General features: G+C 44.8%; 1 protein-coding gene across 3 annotated transcripts in view; it reads right to left on the reverse strand.

The window, feature by feature from the left end:
• Window positions 1-13,916, reverse strand: part of TEX11 (testis expressed 11) — a 1,490,225-nt gene that overhangs the window by 793,895 nt on the left and 682,414 nt on the right. For all 3 annotated transcript variants that reach the window (XM_063937124.1, XM_063937125.1, XM_063937123.1), the window contains exon 10: window positions 1,130-1,187. In XM_063937124.1, coding sequence (XP_063793194.1) covers window positions 1,130-1,187 — 58 coding nt within the window. The remainder of the gene's footprint in view (window positions 1-1,129; window positions 1,188-13,916) is intronic.

Consider the following 13,916-nt stretch of genomic DNA (forward strand, 5'->3'; position numbering starts at 1 on the left):
TGCTGGATTGTCCTGCAGTGTCAGCACTTTGTCCAGCTTCATGCTGCTCTGAAAGGGGAGCCACATGAACCTAACAATTGTGCATGTTGCATTTCCAGTGTGTTTGTAATGAAAGTGTTGGGATTGAGAGTTGCCTGGCACAGAGATAGTCTATTCATGCTGAGACAAAGATCAGTAAGAGGCCAACATGCAGAGAATGAATGGGGTCTTGGGAGGGAGTGTGTTGGAGGGTGGTCTACCACTTGTATAGGGATTGGCATTTTTCCACAGTAGGTGGCATGTACTATCACTCTCACAGAAGGGCGGCTCCAGCATAGGATGAGAGGAAGTACATAAGGGGGGTAATTCCAAGTTGATCGCAGCAGGAAATCTTTTAGCAGTTGGGCAAAACCATGTGCACTGCAGGGGAGGCAGATATAACATGTGCAGAGAGAGTTAGATTTGGGTGGGTTATTTTGTTTCTGTGCAGGGTAAATACTGGTTGCTTTATTTTTACACTGCAATTTAGACTGCAGATTGAACACACCACACCCAAATCTAACTCTCTCTGCACATGTTAAATCTGCCTCCCCTGCAGTGCACATGGTTTTGCCCAACTGCTAAAAAATTTCCTGCTGCGATCAACTTGGAATTACCCCCAAGGTTATATTAGCCACACACATGGATTGCCTATCATACATGAGCCTCAAACATTGGTCACTGAATTTTAAGAACTATCATTAGTCACAAACTACTGTACCACAGTGCAGAACCTTCATTATAATCCCAATTTCAAGATTATTCCCCATCATAATGATAATGAGAACTATAGTGGATATTAGAATATTACCAAACATCAACAATTTGTGAATTTGTCTTTTTTTTTTTTTTTTTTTTTTACCATCCCCACACCAGGTTATCATCTGCATAGCATATATTCTCAATGCATTTGTCATACTGCAGTATCTATACGCCCATATTATACTGAAGTCCTGAACACCTGTAGACCTAGTCATCTACTGTAACTTTTGGTGATCTTTACCCAGGTGTTAAGAGCGCAATAGCCTCTACATTTGTTTATATCTTAAGTTCATAAGACACACACAAACAGAATATTGTGCCTAAAAAGATCGTCATCGCCACTTCTTACCTGCATCTCATGACCAGTGCTGTACCGCTTATCTGCTTTCCCGATCTCATAACTCTGGCTGCAATGTAGATGATATAATACAATCAACTGGAATGGAAATCATTACAGAATTATTTAAATACATTTATGTACATATTGAAAGTGGTAGCCTGTTTAGATTAGGATTCACTTTCTATCTGGAGTCATTTGTGAAATTGTAGGAATCCATTCATAGCATTTCAAAGCGTTACACCAGTGGTTCCTAAACTTTGTTGAGTCACGGCACCCAAGAGAATCTGAATTTTTTTCACGGCACCCCTAGGCCAAAAGTTCCTTACTCAGAATTTTTTAGCAACGTATAAAATTACGTAAATTGTGTGTATATGTCATCCTTAGGTTCAGTTACATGGTAAACATGATTTACGTTTGTTTGTCCACATATTTTATGACTGGAAGCCACCAGCACTGGTTTTGTCTATTACATTGACCATAAATAATTTGAATTGGTCCTGCACCACCAACTCAGGCCACCCCTGCAAGTACCCCGAGGCACCCCAGGGTGCCACGGCACAGTTTGAGAACAACTGCATTACACCTATACATTATAATTGCTGACTAGGGGGGGTCATTCCGAGTTGATCGCTTGCTAGCTACTTTTTGCAGCCGTGCAAACGCATAGTCGCCGCCCACAGGGGAGTGTATTTTAGCTGTGCAATTGTGCGAACGCTTGTGCAGCCGAGCAGTACAAAAACAGTTTGTGCAGTTTCTGAGTAGGTCTGAACTTACTCAGCTGCTGCGATCACTTCAGCCTGTCCAGGACTGGAATTGACATCAGATACCCGCCCATCAAACGCTTGGATACGCCTGCGTTTTTCCAACCCCTCCCTGAAAATGGTCAGTTGACACCCATAAAGGCCTTCTTCCTGTCAATCTTCTTGTGATCGGCTGTGCGAATGGATTCTTCGTTAAATCCATTGCCCAGCAACGATCCACTTTACGAGCCTGCGCGTTGCGATGAATACGCATGCGCAGTTTTGCCGACTTTTGAGTTGATCGCAGCACTGCATAAAATAGCTAGCGTGCAATCAGGTCGGAATGACCCCCAATATAGCCAGAATTGATTACAATCTTCTATACTGAATACATACTTACCTACTCTCCCGGAAAGGCTGGGAGGCTCCCGAATATTGGGAATTACATAAAAGGAACAAGCCAAAGCTGTTAAAAAAACTTACATTTATTTAATTATTATTATTACTACATTTTATTTATAGGGCGCAATAAGTGTTTTGCGGCGTCATACATATGGCAAACAGAACAATACAGGGTACACAGAACTTAACATTACAGTAACAGAAAAACTAACACAGAGCACAGGTAACAATTAGCAACACAGTACACACTAGAGCCGAGATGAAAGGAAGCAAAGGAGTAGTTGTCAGCCACTGGAAGAGATAAACAGTAATGAGCGAGAGGAGATGCAGGTATAAACATTCGCTACGTAGGCTGTAATTGAAGTGTGAGAGAAGAGGATTGTGGGAACAGGAGGGAAGAGGGCCCTGCTCCAAGGAGCTCACATTTAAATAATTATTACTAGTCATACATTTAAATAAAATGAAAATAGTAGGTCAAACTTACTGCAGGGAAGCAATCAGAAGAACATCATATATAGTTGCTCCCAACCAGGCATAAGCACAAGAAAAATAAGATTTTAAACCTACCGGTAAATCTTTTTCTCGTAGTCCGTAGAGGATGCTGGGGACTCCGTAAGGACCATGGGGATAGACGGGCTCTGCAGGAGACATGGGCACTTTAAGAAAGACTTTAGGTATGGGTGTGCACTGGCTTCTCCCTCTATGCCCCTCCTCCAGACCTCAGTTAGAGAAACTGTGCCCAGAGGAGACGGACAGTACGAGGAAAGGATTTTTGTTAATCCAAGGGCAAGATTCATACCAGCCACACCAATCACACCGTATAACTTGTGATATACTAACCAGTTAACAGTATGAAAACAACATAGCATCAGTCCAAGACCGATGAAACTATAACATAACCCTTATGTAAGCAAAACTATATACAAGTCTTGCAGAAGTAGTCCGCACTTGGGACGGGCGCCCAGCATCCTCTGCGGACTACGAGAAAAAGATTTACCGGTAGGTTTAAAATATTATTTTCTCTTACGTCCTAGAGGATGCTGGGGACTCCGTAAGGACCATGGGGATTATACCAAAGCTCCCAAACGTGCGGGAGAGTGCGGATGACTCTGCAGCACCGATTGAGCAAACAGGAGGTCCTCCTCAGCCAGGGTTTCAAACTTATAGAACTTTGCAAAGGTGTTTGAACCCGACCAAGTAGCAGCTCGGCATAGTTGTAGTACCGAGATCCCTCGGGCAGCCGCCCAAGACGAGCCCAACTTCCTAGTGGAATGGGCCTTAACCGATTTTGGTAACGGCAATCCAGCCGTAGAATGCGCCTGCTGAATCGTGTTACAGATCCAGCGAGCAATAGTCTGCTTTGAAGCAGGGGCGCCAACCTTGTTGGCCGCATATAGGACAAACAGTTCTCTAGCAGTTCTGGCCACGTAAATTTTCAAAGCCCTGACTACATCAAGGGACTCGGGATCCTCCAAGTCTCGCGTAGCCACAGGCACCACAATAGGTTGGTTCATATGAAAAGATGACACCACCTTAGGCAAGAATTGAGGACGGGTCCGCAATTCCGCTCTATCCATATGGAAAACCAGATAGGGGCTTTTATGAGACAAAGCCGCCAATTCCGACACTCGCCTAGCTGAAGCAAAGGCTAATAACATGACCACCTTCCAAGTGAGATATTTTAACTCCACCGTTTGCAGTGGTTCAAACCAGTGCGACTTAAGGAAACTCAACACCACGTTAAGGTCCCAAGGCGCCACCGGAGGTATAAAAGGAGGCTGAGTATGTAGCACTCCCTTCACAAAAGTCTGTACTTCTGGGAGAGAAGCCAATTCTTTTTGAAAGAAAATGGATAAGGCCGAAATCTGAACCTTAATGGAGCCTAATTTTAGGACCAAATTCACTCCAGTCTGTAGGAAGTGAAGGAAACGGCCCAGATGGAATTCTTCCGCAGGAGCATTGCTGGCCTCACACCAAGAAACATATTTTCGCCATATACGGTGATAATGTTTAGCTGTCACGTCCTTCCTAGCCTTTATCAACGTAGGAATTACCTCATCCGGAATGCCTTTTTCCGCTAGGATCCTGCGTTCAACCGCCATGCCGTCAAACGCAGCCGCGGTAAGTCTTGGAACAGACAGGGCCCCTGTTGCAACAGGTCCTGTCGTAGAGGAAGAGGCCACAGATCTTCTGTGAGCATTTCCAGCAGATCCGGATACCAGGTCCTTCGTGGCCAATCTGGAACAATGAGAATTGTTCTCACTCCTCTTTTTCTTATTATTCTCAACACCTTGGGTATTAGAGGAAGAGGAGGAAACACATAGAGCGACTGGAACACCCACGGTGTCACTAGGGCGTCTGCAGCTACCGCCTGAGGGTCTTTTGATCTGGCGTAATACCTCTGTAGCTTTTTGTTGAGGCGGGACGCCATCATGTCTATCTGGGGCAGTCCCCACTGACTTGCAATCTGTGCGAAGACTTCCTGATGAAGTCCCCACTCTTCTGGATGCAGGTCGTGTCTGCTGAGGAAGTCTGCTTCCCAGTTGCCCACTCCCAGAATGAACACTGCTTACATGATTTTCCGCCCAGCAAAGAACCCTGGCGGCTTCCGCCATTGCCACTCTGCTCCTTGTGCCGCCTTGGCGGTTTACATGAGCCACTGCGGTGATGTTGTCTGACTGAATCAGAACTGGTTGGTCGCGAAGTAAGGTCTCCGCTTGACGTAGGGCGTTGTATATGGCCCTCAGTTCCAGGATGTTGATGTGAAGACAAGTCTCTTGACTTGACCAAAGACCTTGGAAGTTTCTTCCCTGTGTGACTGCTCCCCAACCTCGGAGGCTCGCGTCCGTGGTAACCAGGATCCAGTCCTGAATGCCGAACCTGCGGCCTTCTAGAAGGTGAGCACTCTGCAGCCACCACAGGAGAGATACTCTGGCTCTGGGGGACAGGGTGATCAACTGATGAATTTGTAGATGTGACCCGGACCACTTGTCCAGTAGGTCCCATTGGAAAGTCCTCGCATGGAACCTGCCGAAGGGAATGGCTTTGTATGATGCCACCATCTTTCCCAGGACTCGAGTGCAGTGATGCACTGACACCTGTTTTGGCTTCAATTGGTTCCTGACCAGAGTCATGAGTTCCTGAGCTTTTTCTATCGGAAGATAAACCCTTTTCTGGTCTGTATCCAGAATCATGCCCAAGAAGGTCAGACGAGTCGTAGGAACCAAGTGCGACTTCGGGATATTGAGAATCCAGCCGTGTTGCTGTAACACCTTCAGTGAAAGTGAGACGCTGTTCAGCAATTGCTCTCTTGATCTCGCTTTTATGAGGAGATTGTCCAAGTACGGGATAATTGTGACACCCTGCTTGCGCAGGAGCACCATCATTTCCACCATTACCTTGGTGAAAATTCTCGGGTCCGTGGAAAGCCCAAACGGCAACGTCTGAAATTGGTAATGACAATCCTGTACCGCAAATCTCAGGTACGCCTGATGAGGTGGATACATGGGAACATGAAGGTACGCATCCTTTATGTCCAGAGATACCATAAAATCCCCCCCTTCCAGGCTGGCGATGACCACCCTGAGCGATTCCATCTTGACCTTGAACCTTTTCAAGTATAGGTTCAGGGATTTTAAATTTAAAATGGGTCTGACCGAACCGTCTGGTTTCGGGACTACAAACAGGGTTGAGTAATATCCCCTCCCTTGTTGAAGTAGGGGAACCTTGACCACCACCTGTTGAAGATACAATTTGTGAATTGCATTTACCATTATCTCCCTTTCTGGGGAAGAAGTCAGCAGGGCCGATTTGAAAAACCGGCGAGGAGGCACCTCTTCGAATTCCAGCTTGTAACCCTGAGAAACAATTTCTATTGCCCAGGGATCCACCTGTGAGTGAACCCAGATGTGGCTAAAAATTCGAAGACGTGCCCCCACTGTGGCGGACTCCCTTAGCGGAGCCCCAGCATCATGCGATGGATTTTGTAGAGGCCGGGGAAGACTTCTGTTCCTGGGAACTAGCTGTGTTGTGCAGCTTCTTTCCTCTGCCCTTACCTCTGGTAAGAAAGGACGCACTTCGTACTTTCTTGTTTCTCTGTGATCGAAAGGACTGCATCTGATAATGTGGTGCTTTCTTAGGCCGTGAGGGAATATAAGGCAAAAATTTTGATTTACCAGCCGTAGCTGTGGAGACCAGGTCCGAGAGACCTTCCCCAAACAATTCCTCACCCTTGTAAGGTAAAACCTCCATATGCCTCTTTGAGTCGGCATCACCTGTCCATTGCCGGGTCCATAGGACTCGTCTAGCAGAAATCGACATAGCGTGGATTCTAGAACCCAGTAGGCCAATGTCTCTTTGAGCATCTCTCATATATAAGACAGCATCGTTAATATGACCCCGGGTCAATAAAATGGTACCCTTATCCAGGGTATCAATTTCCGTTGATAAGGTACCTATCCACGCTGCTACAGCGCTACAAACTCCAGCCGACACTATTGCCGATCTGAGTAAGGTACTAGAATGTGTGTAAATGGACTTTAAGGTAGCCTGCTGTTTGCGATCAGCAGGATCCCTGAGGGTAGCCATATCTTGGGATGGCAGCTTTACTCTTTTGGATAGGCGTGTCCACGCTTTTTTCCCCCCTTGGGGAAGATTCTCACCGTATCCTGTCCTTAGTCGGGAAAGGATACACCCCAAGAATCCTTTTGGGAATCTGCAGTTTCTTGTCTGGAGATTCCCAAGCCTTTTCAATAACTCGTTCATGAGATGGGGGAAAGGTTACCTCAGGTTTCTTTACCCTATACATGTGTACCCTCGTGTCAGGGACAGGGGGTTTCTCTGTGATATGCAAAACATCTTTTATTACAATAATCATATATTGAATACTATTTGCCAATTCTGGCTGTAACTTTGCATCATCGTAGTCGACACTGGAGTCAGAATCCGTGTCGGCGTCAGTGTCTACTATTCTGGATAGTGGGCGCTTTTGAGACCCCGGAGGTCCCTGTGACATAGGGGAAAGGCAGGGTTTGACACCTGTACATTCCCTAGACTCAGTGCAATAAATTCACATTAGCACTAAAACATTCCACATATCCAACCAGTCAGGTGTCGGTGTTGTCGACGGAGACACCACAGTCATTAACTCCACCTCCTCCCTATGAGAGCCTTTTACCTAAGACATGCCGACACACACGTTCCCGACACACCACACACTCAGGGAATCCTCTTATCTGAAGACAGTTCCCCCACAAGGTCCTTTGGAGAGACAGAGTATGCCAGCACACACCCAGCGCTATATGACCCAGGAAAAAAACACACAATATGTTTACCAGATTGCGCTGTAATCTTTATTTTTGCGCCAAACTATGTGCCCCCCCCTTCTTTAAAACCCTCTTTCACTGTGGATAAGCAGAGGAGAGTCCGGGGAGCTTCCTCTCAGCGTTGTGCTGTGGAGAAAATGGCCCTGGTGAGTGCTGAGGAAGAAGCCCCGCCCCCTCAGCGGCGGGCTTCTGTCCCACTAAAATATATAAAAAACTGGCGGGGGCTCTTTATATATGCAGTGCCTAGCTGTATATATATCTTCTTTTGCCAGAAATTGAGGTTATATTGCTGCCCAGGGCACCCCGGCCCCTGCGCCCTGCACCCTTACAGTGACTGCCGTTTGTGTGTGCTGTGTGGGAGCAATGGCGCGCAGCTTAACTGCTGTGCGTTACCTCAGTGAAGATCTGAAGTCTTCTGCCGCCTCTGAAGTCTTCTTTCTTCTCATACTCACCTGGCTTCTATCTTCCGGCTCTGTGAGGAGGACGGCGGCGCGGCTCCGGGACGAACTCCAGGGTGAGACCTGTGTTCCGACTCCCTCTGGAGCTAATGGTGTCCAGTAGCCTAAGAAGCAGAGCCTTGAAACTCACAGAAGTAGGTCTGCTTCTCTCTCCTCAGTCCCACGATGCAGAGAGTCTGTTGCCAGCTGGCTCCCTGAAAATAAAAAACCTAACAAAATACTTTCTTTCAGGAAACTCAGGAGAGCTCCCTGTAATGCACCCAGTCTCCTCTGGGCACAGTGGTAAACTGAGGTCTGGAGGAGGGGCATAGAGGGAGGAGCCAGTGCACACCCATACCTAAAGTCTTTCTTAAAGTGCCCATGTCTCCTGCGGAGCCCGTCTATCCCCATGGTCCTTACGGAGTCCCCAGCATCCTCTAGGACGTAAGAGAAAGTTATTTAACATTAGTTTTGATAGCAAAAAATGCATTCCATATTAGGTGTTATTTAAATAAAAACTGTATATAATATAGCCGGTATAATCTTCCTTCCGATGTATGAATGAAAATAGAATACAAATAAATTCTTAAATATGTCCACAAAATTGTATAATATAGGCATGATCAACTAAGTATGTACTTCAGCTTCAGAGGTCCATTCTATGGCCAATCAGCCAAACATTCCAAGTGTGCATTTGCGCTAGCAGTCACTCAGGCACTTGCAAGTTATACATCTATTGACTGTCATGAGCTTGTAAATCTCCTTTTAAGGAACATACTGTATAGTCCTAGATAAATTAAACAGAATCAATTTAGTATTTAGGATCCACAAAAGGGTGGCATTAGCTCCGCCTTTTCTACATGTACACCAAAAGGAAATATCTCTCTCCAAGTCAATAGTGGGCGCCAAAATGATAGAACATAACAGTAATGTCAATGCAGGCGACTGTGTGCGTCCGAAAGGAGCAATACTTTAATTAATTGCTCCATCAGGCACCATCTAGTGGCCGCCGCCACCAAGCAAAACACTTGAATTTGCCCCAGAGGAAAGGAGCAGTGTTAGCTTTTTATTATATAGGATGTTAGTGATTATGTGAAAGTCAGTTCTCATGTATTGTGTCCTATATTTCGTGGAATGACCCAACTGTAGCCTACAAGATATAGTACAAAACAGCTGCAGCTCCATCTGCCCCATTGTTAATCCGGCCCTGCTGCCAGCACATATATTACATACATCTTCACATGTATGTTTATACGTGCTTATCACCCCCTGCCTCCCGTCCCTTCCCTGCACTAGGTGGTCAGTGCTGCAGCTGCCGCTGGTACCTACCAAAAGTAGTCCAAGGAGGGACAACCAATCCCACAGTAGATAACAGAAAAAAAGAAAAAGGGAATCAGTTAAGGGATGGGTGCACACAAACCCTTACAAATGTAACTGAAATCATTCTCTATTATACAGTATTTTCTATAAAAAGGTATCAACACCCACAAATTAAATATTGACAACTTATGTTACCTATTTACCTCACTATAATGGGGCTATTCAAAAGCGAAGCATAAAAATGTGATTAAAAATACCGTGATTGGAAAAGAACAAAAAAAAAGTGAATAAAGAGTTAATAAAAACAATGCTCTGTTTTGTCATTAATCAGAGATAAGATAATAGTGGTTTGTCTTTGAATCCATGTCTGAGTTAAAAAAAAAATTTATATAGTGCTCTGCTATTTAAGTATAGATATAACACTGCTGATATGTCTCAGAGCTACATGTACTATATCTATTGTAATTGTAAATAGATACTTTTTATATGTCCTGATTACAGTTTTACTGTTTCACTGCACCATTAAAAATGATACAATTGTAACTCTTCAGCTGCCCGTTTTTATTTGTTTACTGTAAATTCACTCACATATACTGTATATCAGTATATTCTCCTTTAGATCATGTTAACATATAAAAGAGCAGTATATGGTTAACGTCTTAACCTTATCTCTGTGGGATTTTGATGACAGATTTTACCAAACAAAGTTATAAGAAATAAAAAAGTATATTATAATTACAGCAGAGTATATTTAATTGTGACCTACTAAGAAATGGTATCCAGTCTATAGATCTACAATAAAAGGTCTACAGACAATAGGAAGAACACTAATGGTCGACATGCATTATGTTGACATGGTCAAAGGTCGACAGGGTCAAAGGTCGACATGCCTATGGTCGACACAAGTTGTTAGGCTTTTTTTCTTCAGCTTTTTCATACGTTACCATCTACGTGGACTTCGATTGGGAATAGCAACCTGGAGTAATGCAAGGGGACGCGTTACACTAATGGGGCTTGTTTGTGGCAGAAAAGTGCCAAAACACCCCCAAAAATTTGTGTCTACCATTCTGTGTCTACCATTTCGATGTTAACCTTTTGACCCTGTTGACCTTTTCTAGTGTCCGGCCACTTTAGCAGGGCCGTTTCTAGACAATTTGGCTCCCAGTGCGAGATTTCAAAATGCGCCCCCCCCCCGCCATTGCTATAAAAAAAATTGCGTCCCCCCCCCATATAGCCATAAAAAGAAAAAGCATCGGCGCGCGCGCTCCCGACAAGGATGTGTGGCCTGTTTAAAATGGGCGTGGTCTCATTAAAGTGGGCGTGGCCTCGTCTGATTTCACACCCACCACAGGGGGAAAAAAATAAAAATTAAAAAAAGTCCCCTTTTTACACATTACAGCAGGCAAGTGTCCCCATATTACACAGCGCGGCAGGCAGGTGTCCCCATTTTACACAGCGCGGCAGGCAGGTGTCCCCATTTTACAAAGTGCGGCAGGCAGGTGTCCCCATTTTACACAGCGCGGCAGGCAGGTGTCCCCATTTTACAAAGTGCGGCAGGCAGGTGTCCCCATTTTACACAGTACGGTAGAAATTGTTGGAAGGATTATGTCAGCGCGCTCTGGGGATGTGTGTTGAGGAGGGGGGGATGGGGGAAACGGGAAGGGGGGGATTGTTTTTGTGTTTGTATAGGGATGTCTATAATGTATGTCTCTCATTCGGGTGCAATGATGTCTCGTGAGACAAAATTGGGTTATTAATATTTATTGGGTGTATAACGTGGGTGGGTCCCCTCTTCAGGTATGTCTTGCAGACTACCCTTTCTGGGTGTACCTTCCTAGACGGTACACCTATGGTGGGGCCCTTATAGTCAGTATGTCCAATTACCACTATCAGGTGTGTCTTGCAGACCACCCTTTATGTGTATACCCTCCTGATGGTATACTTTCTCAGAAGGACCCCAGCTGGGGTTAATGTCGGGTGTCCCTGTTTATGGGTCACCTTTACCATAGGTGTGGTGAGCCTATGTGCTTCTGGTGGGTATGATTATTTGTGTGGTGTTATTGTTCTGACAGTTTGCGGCGTCCTGCCTGTCAGACTCTGGGTTTTCGGCTTTGGGTAGCGGGTATGGGGCTGTGAGATCTCACCTTCCGCCGGGGACGAATCTGGAGCGTCTGTCGCCGGTGTCTGTAGTCCCGTGCCCGCTTCCTTCGTTGCCTCCGTGTGTCTTTTCTGTGGCGCTGGTTCCCGTCCCTGCAGCAGGCACCGCGTCTATCTCCTGCTTCCGGGGTCCCGTCTGCTCGTTCCTGATGGCCGCGTCACGTGCAGTGTCACGTGAGCGGGCGATGCAGGTCCAGAGCCGTGTGTAACTCCTTCTCCGGCCGGAGAAGGGTATGCTCGAAGTATGGGGAAAAGTCTGTGTGTATGTCAGGTCTCAGGTATCCAACGCGTTTCAGCTTACAAGCCTTTTTCTAGGATTACATTCCTGCAGATCTGGATGGCATTTAAGCTACTGTCAGAAGCGTGATTGGTTGTCAGTGATTGACGCCCTCTTTTTCAATTGGGTGTTTCTCGTCCCACAGTTGTCAGTCAAAAAAGTTCGGTCCATGTGCATTATGGCTTTGTGTGATGTGTTTTAGGTTTTCCACTATGAGATAATGAGACGTTTTTTTTTATAAAAAGGGAAAATGTGTGCATATTTGTTTGGCGGGTACATAGAGTTATGGATGACCATATAGTATTTATTGTTTCATTAGGTTATATCGTGTTTGTGTTGCACGGATGTGTGTGTTAGATGTGACCATTTGGTATTTATTGTTTCAATAGGTCTCGTGTATCTATGACCGTATCTTATGTGTACTGTATTGATATGTGTGGGTTTCACATTATGTGGTCCTGGTCATACCTGTGGATGGAGAATGTATCTTTTCCGTGCAATGTTATGTGTTAATATGTTCCTATATTGTTATTGTTCTGAGTTTCTTGGACTAAAGGGTGTATATAATTCATTCTTTGCTGGATGTATTGTGGACATAGATCTCTTTTTGGTGGATGTGCCTTCCTTCCAAGGTTAATGTGATGCCACTTTCCAGTTTTGAATTTATTTCTCTATTATATAACTGTGGTGATGTTGTAATCTATGTTCAAACCCCTTGGTGCGAGGGTCTTCAATGTAAAGATCCATTTTAGTTCTTCTCTATTAATCTTTTTCAAATAGTCTCCTCCTCGCCAGTTTTTGGTTATTTGTTGTATTGCCATGAACTGCAACTGGGTGGGATCTTGCATGTGTTTTTCTTTAAAGTGTTGTGAGACACTATGCTTCTCGTATCCTTTTTTGATATTATGTATGTGTTCTGATATCCTGATCTTCAAAGCCCTGATGGTGCGTCCAATATATTGGAGACCGCATGAACATGTGATGAGATATACCACCCCTTTAGTGTGGCAGGATATCTCATCCCTGATGGTATGTTCCTGTCCTGTGGTGTTTGATACAAAATGTGTGATGCTTTTGGTGGTTCTTGTGCTTGTGGTTCTGCAGCCTAGACATGAGCCACAATAGTGGAAACCCTGCCTTTTACTACTGCCATCTATTTTCATCTGATGGGTCTCCGTCGGAGGGATGTGGTTGTGTACCAATTTTTTTCTTATGTCTGGGGCCTTCCTGTACACTATTTTGGGTTGTGCTGGTAGGATACTAGCTAGTGTTTCATCCTGCTTCAAAATGTCCCAGTGTTTCTTGATGCTTTGTTTGATCTTTCTAGCTGCAGTGTTGTACTGTGTTACAAAGTATATGTCATTGCCTTGTTTCGCTTGATGCCTGTTTTTGTATGTCAAAAGTGTTTCCCTATCTGTTTCTTCCAATTTCTGATATGCCTTATTCACAGTCTCTTTATTGTATCTTTTGTCGAAGAATTTCTGTTTTAATTCTTGTCCCTGCTCTTTGTAGTCATCTATCTGTGTGCAGTTCCTCCTCAATCGTGTGAATTGTCCTGTGGGGATGCTTTTAAGCCAGTTCGGATGATGGCTACTGGTGGATAAGATGTAACTGTTCACATCCACTTGTTTGTGGTGTGTGCGCGTTTCTATCTTGTCATTGGTAATGTGAATGTCTAGGTCTAGAAAAACTACCTTCTCTTTACTGTAATTGGTGTTGAATTTTAAATTTTGGTCGTTGTTATTGATGTAGGATATGAATTCTTGTAAGTCATTCTCTGTCCCTTTCCAAATGAATAGTATGTCATCTATATATCGTCGCCAGAGGACCAGGTTTGCCCCGAAGCCATGCCCCTGCCAGATGTGGTCTTCTTCCCACTTACTCATGAACAGGTTGGCATAGCTCGGGGCAAACCTGGTCCCCATTGCTGTCCCTGTCCTCTGTTTGTGGTAGCCATTATCAAACCATGTGTAGTTGTGTTCTAGAATGAATGTAATGGCCTTTATAATGAAATCTGTCTGTGTTTTTTGAAGTGTGTCATCCTGTATGAGGAAGTGTCTTGTGCTTTCAATGCCTTGTGTGTGTTCTATTACTGTGTATAGGGATGTTACGTCACTGGTCGCCAGAATCATGTCTTTT

The sequence above is a fragment of the Pseudophryne corroboree genome, chromosome 8 (genome assembly GCF_028390025.1).
Source record: "Pseudophryne corroboree isolate aPseCor3 chromosome 8, aPseCor3.hap2, whole genome shotgun sequence".
In the NCBI taxonomy this organism is placed as follows: domain Eukaryota; kingdom Metazoa; phylum Chordata; class Amphibia; order Anura; family Myobatrachidae; genus Pseudophryne; species Pseudophryne corroboree.